The sequence below is a fragment of the Coregonus lavaretus genome (assembly GCF_964263955.1).
Source record: "Coregonus lavaretus genome assembly, chromosome: 14".
NCBI classification, from domain to species: Eukaryota; Metazoa; Chordata; class Actinopteri; order Salmoniformes; family Salmonidae; genus Coregonus; species Coregonus lavaretus.
The window spans coordinates 20,662,379-20,675,102 of record NC_140001.1 but is presented as its reverse complement, the minus strand read 5'-3'; the positions used below and the strand labels follow the sequence as shown (position 1 = coordinate 20,675,102).

Sequence of the window (12,724 nt, the reverse complement as noted above, 5' to 3'; positions counted from 1 at the left end):
GATTGACTTTACCCTAGATACACACATTGACAGACACAACTTTCTTTTGATTTTGGATGTCTGTGTGTATTGCACAAGGTTTCGGACACACTGAAGAAATTTGCTGTGAAAGTGACCACAGCCAGTGTAAGCGAGCGTAAGGAGGTCCTTGGCGAACTGAAACAGTGTATTAGCGGCAAAGGTGAGTAGACAGATGCCAATGTAGTTGGCTTAATTTGTTTATTTTCTGCTCTCACTCTTTGTTTATTTTTTGTCTTGGATTGTCAAGATTAAAGCAAACTGGTGTGAGTGATTGACAATGTGTATGTCCTTATAGAGCTACCAGAGCCAGCCATCAAAGGGCTATGCAAGCTCTTCTGTCTCACTCCACACAGATACAGGTAGGTGCCCTCAATTAGCCTACTGCTCTTCAGTATTCCCCAGTTATTGATTTGTTGGAAGTGTGTGTTGAGTGTTAAATGACATGTCTTCTCTAGGGATGCTGCATCTCGACGAGCGCTCCTCTCTGTCATTGGCCTACTGGCCGAGTCTCAACCTGACATCCTAACAACCAGCCTCCTCCACTGCCTCCTCAACTGTGGAGTCATCAGCAAGAATGGAGCACCCAGGTAGGACATGGGGATAGGAAGAGGGCTAAGACTAAATGCTTTGTATACATTTTACAGTGAGTTCTGTGCAATATTGTACTAATATCACCACACACTGAATACCTTCTTTCTGTTCCCTGTCCGTCTTGTTGTGGTGTTGTCAGTAAGAGCACAGGCTCGGCTGCCTTCACTGGGCTGGCCTGGACCTGCCTGCTGGTTCGCTCTGTGTTCTTGGCTCCAGAGAAAAGAGTGGGCCCCATTTGGAAGAAACTGGTAAGTGAACAAGGAATCAGACACTGCTTATAGAAGCCATGCCTTTCTCCCAGCAATCACTATTTACATATATACTGTGAAACGATTTCGGCATGAATTTAGATGTTGTCTAGTTCCACACAGGTGATGGGATGTTGGAATTGGTTGTTAAGGGACTTGTTAAGCCCTACTACTGTTTCTACCCATCCATGCTTCACTATCTTTCCTCTGACAGGTGGAGGTACAGAGTTTGCTGCTGGCTGAGGTGGTGGGTGGGGCTCAAGCAACAGCACTGAAGTCAACCCTGAAGAACCTGAGCCACCTGTGGAAAAAGGTAAGGGAGGTGTGGGGTTGGTATTCAACGAACGCCAGACAGTTATAAGGAATATTTGGACACTGTCATCATGGTCCAGTGTAAAATCAATATCAATCTGTTGTTTTTTCCAGAACCCTGGCCTGGCTGATCAGTATATAAGCACCCTGTTGAGTCTGGAGCAGAACCCCAGCTCACTGGCTCTGCTGGGGGTGTGTCTGGACTTCTGCACAACACACAAAGACATGGCCACCGTAGGGAAACACAAGGTGAGTCTGATGTTATTTTAATTCAATTAGATTAAAGATATTTCTATAAAAATTAAAAAAATTATTGCAGATTGAGTCAGCACATATGGTCACATTTGATATCTGTAACCAAGCCTCTCTTTTGTTTTTAGAGTGCCATATTGGACCTGTATATGAAGGCAGTCCTCATGAGCAAGACTATACCACACCAACACCTATTGGTGAGTGGAGCTGGACTGGCCCTGAAACTGCTTTTGTCAGAGATACCCAAAGATTGAAGTTCACAACCTAAAGACCACCCATAGCCACATTGATGTGTATTGTGAAATATCTTTTGGGTGTTGGTGCTGAAAATTATTCTCTGTAATGTGTTTTGTGTTCCTCTGCAGGACAAGAGTGGTTCCTTGCTGCGCCATGTCTCCCACTCTGAGTTCAAGGAGCTGCTGCTGCCTGCCCTGCAGAAGGCCATGCTCCGCAGCCCAGAGAACGCCATGCAGAGTGAGTACAGTAGCTAATATAATAATCAATATCACAACACACTTTTGTGTATATTATCTACTATGTATTGTAGTTTTGTCCTTTCAAGATATCATTTCCTCTCTCCTTCAGCCGTCTCCTGTCTACTGGCTTCAGTGACTCTTGACCTCAGTCAGTATGCCATGGATATTGGAAAAGGCATTGCAAGTAAGTCAGGCCTTTATTTGTAGAAAGTTAGCTTTTTGAGGATGTTTCTCTGTGTGTGTGTGTGTAACCAGGCTGTAATGTGTGTTTTTCAGGTCAGCTGAAGGCCAATAACCCCCAGCTGATGGAGCAGGCAGTGCAGGCCATGCAGAACCTGGCCAAGCAGTGTAGCGACCCTAGCGCTGTACAGGACGTCGTCACACATCTCTTCAGCATCCTGGGAGGCAAGGACAACTCACTTTACTGTCACCTAAGAAACATTTGAGCACACATCGCACAACACCCAAGTGTAAAGTATATTTTTGCACTACTGCACTAACAGAACTGTGTATTTTCAGGGTCAGAGGGGAAGCTCACAGCGTTCGGCCAGAAGATGAGTGTGCTGTCAGGTAGCGTGGTCACTAGTCTTCTGTCCTTCATAACCCACACTTAGTATGTAGTCTTGCAGACTGATGGATGTTGTCTTTTAACCCTTGTTTTGACTTGTTCTGTCCAGGTATCGGCAGCTGCAGCCATCATGCCGTGTCAGGCACCTCCAGCCAAACTCTCAGCTCTGCAGTCGCTGTGCTGTTCATCCCTTATCTTCAACAAGAAGGTAAGAACTATGTCTCATTCCTTCCTCCTTCTTATTCCCTTCATCCATAAAGAGAGGTGCTCATGTTGTGTTTCTGTCTGTCAGTCCATGAGGGGACTCTTGTGCATGCGGTGGCTGTGCTGTCTCAGTGGAGTGGTCGGCTGACGGTGGAGGTCCCCAAGGCTCTGCTGGACTGGTTCAAGAAGGCCTTCACCCTCAAGACCTCCACCTCTCCTGTCCGCCACGCATACCTGCAGGCCATGCTGGGGGCTTTCAAAGGTCAGTTAGTCACAGGCACTGGGCAACTATGTTACCTGTTTGTGTCTGTGAGCTTGTCTTTGAAATTAAATAACTCACTTGTCTGTCTATTATTATTTTTATTTTTATTTTATTTCACCTTTATTTAACCAGGTAAGCCAGTTGAGAACAAGTTCTCATTTACAACTGCGACTTGGCCAAGATAAAGCAAAGCAGTGCGATTAAAAACAACAACACAGAGTTACATATGGAATAAACAAAACGTACAGTCAATAACACAATAGAAAATCTATACACAGTGTGTGCAAATGTAGTAAGTTATGGAGGTAAGGCAATAAATAGGCCATAGTGCAAAATAATTACAATTTAGTATTAACACTGGAGTGATAGATGTGCAGAAGATGATGTGCAAATAGAGATACTGGGGTGAAAATTAGCAAAATAAATAACAATGTAAATAACAATATGTGGATGAGGTAGTTGGGTGGGCTAATTACAGATGGGCTGTGTACAAGTGCAGTGATCGGTAAGCTGCTCTGACAACTGATGCTTAAAGATAGTGAGGGAGATAAGTGTCTCCAGCTTCAGAGATTTTTGCAGTTCGTTCCAGTCATTTGCAGCAGAGATCTGGAAGGAATGGCGGCCAAAGGAGGTGTTGGCTTTGGGGATGACCAGTGAGATATACCTGCTGGAACGCATACTACGGGTGGGTGTTGCTATTGATCCAGTTCTACGGAATGCAGGAGGCACAGAATCAAAGCCCTGCCCTCTCTCTCCTCTCCAGGTGACACTCTAGGACAGGTATCTGACCTCGTGCCCCTCCTCCTCCAGACAGTGGAGAAGGCTGCGGCCCAGAACTCCCAGCATGCTCTGCTCTCAGAGGGCGTGGCTGCTGCTGTTCTCCTGAGTCGACTGTCTCTGCTGGAGACCCAGACAGGTGAGAGAATTTAGATTTAGTATCATAACACCCCATGATTAGTGAAGGTTGAGGTTCCCAGTAGGGGACAGCGTCCTTGTTCATCAGTTTAGAGACTGACATAGAATATTGTTTGTCTTTGCTGCAGAGGCCAAGTTGGCTGGCTTCTGGACCCTGATCCTGGATGAGAAGAAACCTTTATTCACCACAGGGAAGTTCCTCTCCCAGGCCAGTGAGGAAGGTGAGGCATAATAAACACGGTACACATTACAAAATGAGCTTAAACACTAATGCAGAAGGTCAGTAATCACACAAGTGTCAAGATATGGGATGACATTGAGTAGTAAATCTGTCTTTCACCCCAGCGTTGTGCACAGTGATACAGCTGTGTGAGAGAATTTTCTTGGACCACTCCCACCGACTCACCAACGGCAAATCACCGTGAGTGATTGTTTTACTGTCTCAGTTTTTCTGAATTTGTATCAGCATTTTGCAGAACACGTTTCCACATTTAGTGCTCCTTAAGTGTTGACTCTTTCTGCTCTTCTCACCTGTTAGGATGTACCACCGTGCCACTGTGGCGGTGCTGCTGTCTCGTAGTTGGCGCGTGCGGAAGCGGGCACAGCAGACCGTGAAGAAGCTGCTCTCCTCCCTGGGTGGCTCCGGCCTGGCCCATGGCCTTCTGGGAGAACTCAGAGTGGTCATCAACAAACATAAGGTACGAATAGTTGACTGTGAGGCACTAAGAATTTTTATAGATTTGTAGTGGCAGCTCTCACCTCAGTGGTACTATAAACTAGTAATGATTGAATGATTAAATTGGGATGTTAAGTAAAAAGATTTTAATTGATTTGTAGTGTAATATGAATCTCTACATTATCCCTTTGTCATTGACTATATACTGTGTCTTTGTCTTTCCCAAGGTGTTGCCTCAGGAGGTGCTGCAGACAGAGTCAGGGGAGTTGTCTGAGGTGGGCAAGGCCTACAGTCCCCCCCGTGTCCTGCTGGAGGCGCTGTGTGTGGTGTGCACTGTGGCTGGCCAGTGGAACGACCCGGCCGAGGCAGACAAGATGGCCATGGATATCCTCGTCATCACCCACCATCCCTCCATAGGTCTGTTGGTTTACTTGTTACTGCACTCTACAGCATCTTTTACACAACTAGGGATGGGCAAGGTTAATCACATATCCGGATATCTGAACGGACGTTAGTATTCGATTACGTGTGTTAATTTTCAGATAAATTTTTAGGCCTATTTTAACGAAAAAGCTTTGTTTAAATTATATTCCATGGATAAACCATGCCATTTGAAATTCTTAATTTAATAAATAAACTAACTCTTGAATGTAGTTTTTATAACTGTGCGTTGAGCTACTGCTGCGCATTTATCCCTCCAGGCTGCCCTGACATCAGTATGCTATTTTCCCCACTTCAAATAGCAATTACATGCGCTCACCTAACGTTTCCACAATACCTGACACAGATCAATGCAAAGCACTTATTACATTTTATGTTTTGGTTTTGTATTATCACTTTCTTTTAAATATTGCATTGTTTTAAAATGATATGCAGAATCTTTTTGTAACAGAATCAATTCTATCATGGCGAAAATCGTATCTTTCGTTGTTGCTGTTAGCCAAATTACTGGAGAAAAGCAGCGTGTGCGCTGTTTACCTCTGCCATGTACATTTGCGTCATTCTGATTGGTCGAGATTCAATAGTAAAGATCTTTTCTTTTTTTGAATTTCGATTATCAGGTTTTCTGAAAAAGTATGATATTATTTGAATAGTGAAATTATTTCAAATGCCCATCCCTAGTATAAACCCACTACTAGTACTGACATATTTTCTCCCCCCTCTACTCTCTGACGATGCAGTTGAAGCTCGACCTGGTCTCTGGCCGCACCTGCTGTCCAGCATGAACATCAAGGCAGATGAGTTCATAGACAAGAACCTGGATGACATTCTGCCACGGCTGTTGCAGGCCAACACTGACAATCAGGTCCGAACATATTTCACATATTGACATCCTTATATTAGATGTACACATACATACTTACACTCACAGCCAAGGGTTGGTTGAGGCCTACTTTTGCTCTTGGTGATTGGATGAGACAAGCCTATGGTCCAACTTGTCATGTTCTCTTATTGGCTGACTGATGTTAGGTCCTCTTGTTTCACCAGGCTATAAGGAATGCGGTCGGTGCCCTGTCCGGTCTCTCTCCCATCAAGCTGCTGCCACGGGTGATGGAGCATGTGACACAGTGGCTGTCCAATCCTGCATTGCGGCAGGTCACCAGAGAGGAGTACGCCATCATGTTCACCCCTGAGGGAGAGCTGTATGATAAGAGCATCATCCAGAGGTAGGACACTAACACACTGTAAGAGCTGTTCTGTGGGTTTAACATTGTAGACAGCAAGAACGCTAATCATTGTTTCAAAGACCTTGGCTATGTTGATTTCTTTGTTGCTTGTAACTAAAGCTTGTTTCAACATTTCATTCTCTTCCTCCCACCTCCCATGTCCTGTGCAGTGCCCAGCAGGAGAGCACTAAGAAGGGCAACATGAAGAGGGAGAACAAGGCCTACTCGTATAAGGAACAGATCATCGAGCTGGAGCTGCAAGAGGTGAGACTGGGGGCTATGATTGATCAACTAGATGGAGAGAGGGCTGTTAACTGTTGTACACCTACCTCTTACCGTAGAAAGTATTCACACCCCTTGACTTTTTCCACATTTTGTTGTTACAGCCTGAATTTAAAATGGATTGAATTTAGATTTTTTGTCACTGGCCTACACACAATACTCCATAATGTCAAAGTGGAATTATGTTTTTAGAAATTGTTACAAATTAATTAAAAATGACAAGCTGAAATGTCTTGAGTCAATAAGTATTCAACCCCTTTGTTATGAAGAGCCTAAATAAGTTCAGGAGTAAAACAAATGTCTTTACAAGTCACATAAGTTGCATGGGCTCACTGTGTGCAGTAATAGTGTTTAAGATTATTTTTTAATGACTACCTCATCTCTACCCCACACATAGAATTATCTGTAACGTCCCTCAGTCGAGCATTGAAAATGCTAACACAGATTCAACCACAAAGGCCAGTGAGGTTTTCCATGCCTCGCAAAGAACGGAACCTATTGGTAGATGGGTAAAAAAAAATGCAAACATTGAATATCCCTTTGAGCATGGTACACTTTGGATGGTCTATCAACACACCCAGTCACTACAAAGATACAGGCGTCCTTCCTAACTCAGTAGCCAGAGAGAAAGGAAACCGCTCAGGGATTTCACCACGAGGCCAATAGTAAATTTAAAACTGTTAGAGTTTAATGGCTGTGATTGGAGAAAACTGAGGATGTATCAACAACATTGTAGTATCTCCACAATACTAACCTAATTGACAGAGTGAAAAGAAGGAATCCTGTACAGAATCAAAATATTCCAAAACATCAGTGTTGGAAAAAGTACACAATTGTCATACTTGAGTAAAAGTAAAGATACCTTAATAGAAAATTACTCAAGTAAAAGTGAAAGTCACCCAATAAAATACTACTTGAGTAAAAGTATAAAAGTATTTGGTTTAAAATATACTTAAGTGTCAAAAGTAAATGTAATTGCAAAAATATACATAAGTATTAAATGTACAAGTATGAATCATTTCAAATTCCCTATATTAAGCAAACCAGATGGCACCATTTTTAAATGTATTTATTTATTTACAGATAGCCAGTGGCGCACTCCAACACAATTTACAAACAAAGCATTTGTGTTTAGTGAGTCCGCCAGACCAGAGGCAATGGGGATGACCAGGGATGTGCTCTTGATAAGTGCTTGAATTGGACCATTTATCTGTCCTGCTAAGCATTCAACATGTAATGAGTATTTTTGGGTGTCAGGGAAAATGAATGGAGCAGAAAGTACATAATTTTCATTAGGAATGAAGTGAAAGTTGTCAAATATAAATACTAAAATACAGATACCCAAAAAAACTACTTAAGTAGTACTTTAAAAGTATTTTAACTTATGTACTTTACACCACTGCAAAACATGCATCCTGTTTGCATTAAGGCACTAAAGTAAAACTGCAAAACATGTGGCAAAGCAATTCACTTTTTGTCCTGAATACAAAGTGTGATGTTTGGGGCAAATCCAATACAACACATTGAGTACCACTCTCCATATTTTCAAGCATAGTGGTGGCTGCATCATGCTATGTATATGCTTGTAATTGTTAAGGATTGAGGAGTTTTTCAGGATAACAATTAAACGGAATGGAGTTATGCACAGGCAAAATCCTAGAGGAAACCTGGTTGTCTGCTTTCCACCAGACACTGGGAGATGAATTCACCTTTCAGCAGGACAATAACCTAAAACACAAGGCCAAATATACACTGGAGTTGCTTACCAAGAAGACAGTGAATGTTGCTGAGTGGCCAAGTTACAGTTTTGACTGAAAGCTACTTGAAAATCTATGGCAAGACCTGAAAATGGTAGTCTACCAATGACCAACAATCAATTTGACGGAGCATAAAACATTTTGAAAATGGGCAAATGTTGCACAATCCACTTGTGGAAAGCTCTTAGAGACTTACCTAGAAAGACTCACAGCTGTAATCTCTGCCAAAGGTGATTGTACAAAGTATTGACTCAGGGCTGTGAATACTTTTAATTTTCAATACATTTGCAAAAATGTCTAGAAACATGTTTTACTTTGTCATTATGGGGTATTGTGTGTAGATGGTTGAGACAAAAAAAAAAAAAAAAAATCCATTTTGAATTCAGGCTGTAACACAACAAAATGTGGAATAAGTCAAGGGGTATGAATACTTTTTGAAGGCACTATGTATGGGCTAATAGATGCAGGATGGTATTAGTACTGTTTGATGATCCTCTTATCAGAGAATGTAAACTGAACAAAAATATACATGCAACAATTTCAAAGATTTCACAGAGTTACAGTTCATATAAGGAAATCAGTCAATTGAAATAAATTCATTAGACCCTAATCTATGGATTTGACATGACTGGGAATACAGAAAGCATCTGTTGGTCACAGATACCTTTTTAAAAAATGGTAGGGGCGTGGATCAGAAAACCAGCCAGTATCTGGTGTGACCACCATTTGCGTCATGCAGCGTGACACATCTCCTTCGCGTAGAGTTGATCAGGCTGTTGATTGTGGAATGTTGTTCCTCTCCTCTTCAATGGCTGTGCGAAGTTGCTGGATATTGGCGGGAACTGGAACATGTTGTCATACACGTTGATACAGAGCATCCCAAACATGCTTAATTAGTGACATGTCTGGTAAGTACAGTGGGGAGAACAAGTATTTGATAAACTGCCGATTTTGCATGTTTTCCTACTTACAAAGCATGTAGAGGTCTGTATGTTTTATCATAGGTACACTTCAACTGTGAGAGACGGAATCTAAAGCAAAAATCCAGAAAATCACATTGTATGATTTTTAAGTAATTAATTTGCATTTTATTGCATGACATAAGTATTTGATACATCAGAAAAGCAGAACTTAATATTTGGTACAGAAACCTTTGTTTGCAATTACAGAGATCATACGTTTCCTGTAGGTCTTGACCAGGTTTGCACACACTGCAGCAGGGATTTTGGCCCACTCCTCCATACAGACCTTCTCCAGATCCTTCAGGTTTCGGGGCTGTCGCTGGGCAATACGGACTTTCAGCTCCCTCCAAAGATGTTCTATTGGGTTCAGGTCTGGAGACTGGCTAGGCCACTCCAGGACCTTGAGATGCTTCTTACGGAGCCACTCCTTAGTTGCCCTGGCTGTGTGTTTCGGGTCGTTGTCATGTTGGAAGACCCAGCCACGACCCATCTTCAATGCTCTTACTGAGGGAAGGAGGTTGTTGGCCAAGATCTCGCGATACATGGCCCCATCCATCCTCCCCTCAATACGGTGGAGTCGTCCTGTCCCCTTTGCAGAAAAGCATCCCCAAAGAATGATGTTTCCACCTCCATGCGTCACGGTTGGGATGGTGTTCTTGGGGTTGTACTCATCCTTCTTCTTCCTCCAAACACGGCGAGTGGAGTTTAGACCAAAAAGCAATATTTTTGTCTCATCAGACCACATGACCTTCTCCTATTCCTCCTCTGGATCATCCAGATGGTCATTGGCAAACTTCAGACGGGCCTGGACATGCGCTGGCTTGAGCAGGGGGATTTTAATCCATGACGACGTAGTGTGTTACTAATGGTTTTCTTTGAGACTGTGGTCCCAGCTCTCTTCAGGTCATTGACCAGGTCCTGCCGTGTAGTTCTGGGCTGATCCCTCACCTTCCTCATGATCATTGATGTCCCACGAGGTGAGATCTTGCATGGAGCCCCAGACCGAGGGTGATTGACCGTCATCTTGAACTTCTTCCATTTTCTAATAATTGCGCCAACAGTTGTTGCCTTCTCACCAAGCTGCTTGCCTATTGTCCTGTAGCCTATCCCAGCCTTGTGCAGGTCTACAATTTTATCCCTGATGTCCTTACACAGCTCTCTGGTCTTGGCCATTGTGGAGAGGTTGGAGTCTGTTTGATTGAGTGTGTGGACAGGTGTCTTTTATACAGGTAACGAGTTCAAACAGGTGCAGTTAATACAGGTAATGAGTGGAGAACAGGAGGGCTTCTTAAAGAAAAACTAACAGGTCTGTGAGAGCTGGAATTCTTACTGGTTGGTAGGTGATCAAATACTTATGTCATGCAATAAAATGCAAATGAATTACTTAAAATCATACAATGTGATTTTCTGGATTTTTGTTTTAGATTCCGTCTCTCACAGTTGAAGTGTACCTATGATAAAAATTACAGACCTCTACATGCTTTGTAAGTAGGAAAACCTGCAAAATCATCAGTGTATCAAATACTTGTTCTCCCCACTGTATGCAGTTGTGTTCATTGTCTGTAGCTTATCCCTGCCCATACCATAACCCCACCGCCACCATGGGGCACTCTGTTCACAACGTTGACATTGGCAAACCGCTCGCCACATGATGCCATACACGCTGTCTGCCATTGTCCCGGTACAGTTGAAACCGGGATTCATCCATGAAGAGCACACTTCTCCAGCGTGCCAGCGGCCATCGAAGGTGAGAATTTGCCCACTGAAGTCGGTTACAACGCTGAACTGGTGAGGACAACGAGCACGCAGATGAGCTTCCCTGAGACGTTTTCTGACAATTTGTGCAGAAATTCTTTGGTTGTGCAAAGCCACAGTTTCATCAGCTGTCCGGGTGGCTGGTCTCAGATGATCCAGCAGGTGAAGAAGCCGTCCTGGGTTGGCGTGGTTACACGTGGTCTGCGGTTGTGAGGCCGGTTGGACATATTGCCAATTCTCTGGCAACAGCTCTGGTGGACATTCCTGCAGTCAGCATGTCAATTGCGCGCTCCCTCAAAACTTGAGACATCTGTGGGATTGTGTTTTGTGACAAAACTGCACATCTTAGAGTGGCCAATATATTGTCCCCAGCACAAGGGGCACCTGTGTGATCTTTTTATATATATATTTATTTTTCTTATTTTTTTACCCCTTTTTCTCCCCAATTTCGTGGTATCCAATTGGTAGTTAAAGTCGTGTCCCATCGCTGCAACTCCCGTACGGACATGGGAGAGGCGAAGGTCGAGAGCCGTGCGTCCTCCGAAACACAACCCAACCGAGCCGCACTGCTTCTTGACACAATGCCTGCTTAACCCGGAAGCCAGCCGCACCAATGTGTGGGAGGAAACACCGGCCCGCCACAGGAGTCGCTAGTGCACGATGGGACAAGAACATCCCTGCCGGCCAAACCCTAACCTGGACGACGCTGGGGCAATTGTGCGCCGCCCCATGGGTCTCCCGGTCGCGGCCGGCTGCGACAGAGCCTGGACTCGAACCAGCATCTCTAGTGGCACAGCATGATCATGTTGTTTAATCAGCTTCTTGATATACCCGACCTGTCTGGTGGATGGATTATCTTGGCAAAGGAGAAATGCTCACTAACAGGGATGTAAACAAATTGGTGCAGAACATTTTAGAGAAATATGCTTTTTGTGCGGATGGACAATTTCTGGGGTCTTTTATTTCAACTCATGAAACATGGGACCAACACTTTGCATGTTGCGTTTATATTTTTGTTCAGTATAATAGCTCTAAGTTGAATTACGATTTAACCATAATTAATTGAAGAAAGTAGAGTTATCATGAAATTAACTGGGATTTCTATGTCTGTGTTTTAGGAGATCAAGAAGAAGAAAGGCATCAAAGACGAGTTGCAGCTGACCAGCAAACAGAAGGAGATGATGCAAGCCCAGCTGGAGAAAGAGTCCTCCATTCGCAAGAGACTACAAGGGGTACGGCCAGACACTTTAACATTTTTCACACTTATCCTGTTTCTCAAACGTTAAACTGTAGACATTGACATAATAATGTTCCTGTTGATTGATTGATTGATTGATCGACTGTTGTGTGGTTGTCAGTTGGACATGGAGCTGCAGTGTGCGGTGGGTCTGCTGGAGGCAACGTTGATCCAGAAGCCTCCCCAGATCTCCTGGCAGCTCCCAGGGGTCCTCCAGGTCCTACTGCCCCTCCTCCACTCCCCCCTGGCCGCCCCACGCCTGCAGCAGGCCTTCCTCGACATAGGAGCCTGCCTCATGCCCACAGAGCTGCACTACCTTGGTACATATAATAGATGGTGTAATTTATTCCATTTAGCTGAGGCTTTTATCCAAAGCATAGACTAATACACTCAGGAGAGCTTTCCTCTCACTTCCCTCTTATGTCCTTGTTCACACACCTTCACAGATCTGACAGGACTGGATAGGAGAAAATAACATGATGGAAACTCCACCTAGCCTACATGAAAACTATGTGGAGTTATTGCTTATACCTGTCCAG

The 12,724-nt window shown here is 43.7% G+C and overlaps 1 protein-coding gene across 1 annotated transcript in view; it reads left to right on the top strand.

Moving 5' to 3' along the window:
- Positions 1-12,724, top strand: part of LOC311141886 (stalled ribosome sensor GCN1-like) — a 39,668-nt gene that overhangs the window by 757 nt on the left and 26,187 nt on the right. The window contains exons 2-24 of the mRNA XM_084177384.1: positions 79-181; positions 317-380; positions 477-608; positions 752-860; positions 1,075-1,173; positions 1,287-1,421; positions 1,553-1,621; positions 1,790-1,898; positions 2,010-2,084; positions 2,177-2,305; positions 2,420-2,470; positions 2,578-2,676; positions 2,761-2,934; positions 3,698-3,850; positions 3,978-4,070; positions 4,195-4,270; positions 4,388-4,547; positions 4,753-4,942; positions 5,707-5,831; positions 6,014-6,192; positions 6,363-6,456; positions 12,067-12,180; positions 12,307-12,505. Coding sequence (XP_084033510.1) covers positions 79-181; positions 317-380; positions 477-608; positions 752-860; positions 1,075-1,173; positions 1,287-1,421; positions 1,553-1,621; positions 1,790-1,898; positions 2,010-2,084; positions 2,177-2,305; positions 2,420-2,470; positions 2,578-2,676; positions 2,761-2,934; positions 3,698-3,850; positions 3,978-4,070; positions 4,195-4,270; positions 4,388-4,547; positions 4,753-4,942; positions 5,707-5,831; positions 6,014-6,192; positions 6,363-6,456; positions 12,067-12,180; positions 12,307-12,505 — 2,731 coding nt within the window. The remainder of the gene's footprint in view (positions 1-78; positions 182-316; positions 381-476; positions 609-751; positions 861-1,074; positions 1,174-1,286; positions 1,422-1,552; positions 1,622-1,789; positions 1,899-2,009; positions 2,085-2,176; positions 2,306-2,419; positions 2,471-2,577; positions 2,677-2,760; positions 2,935-3,697; positions 3,851-3,977; positions 4,071-4,194; positions 4,271-4,387; positions 4,548-4,752; positions 4,943-5,706; positions 5,832-6,013; positions 6,193-6,362; positions 6,457-12,066; positions 12,181-12,306; positions 12,506-12,724) is intronic.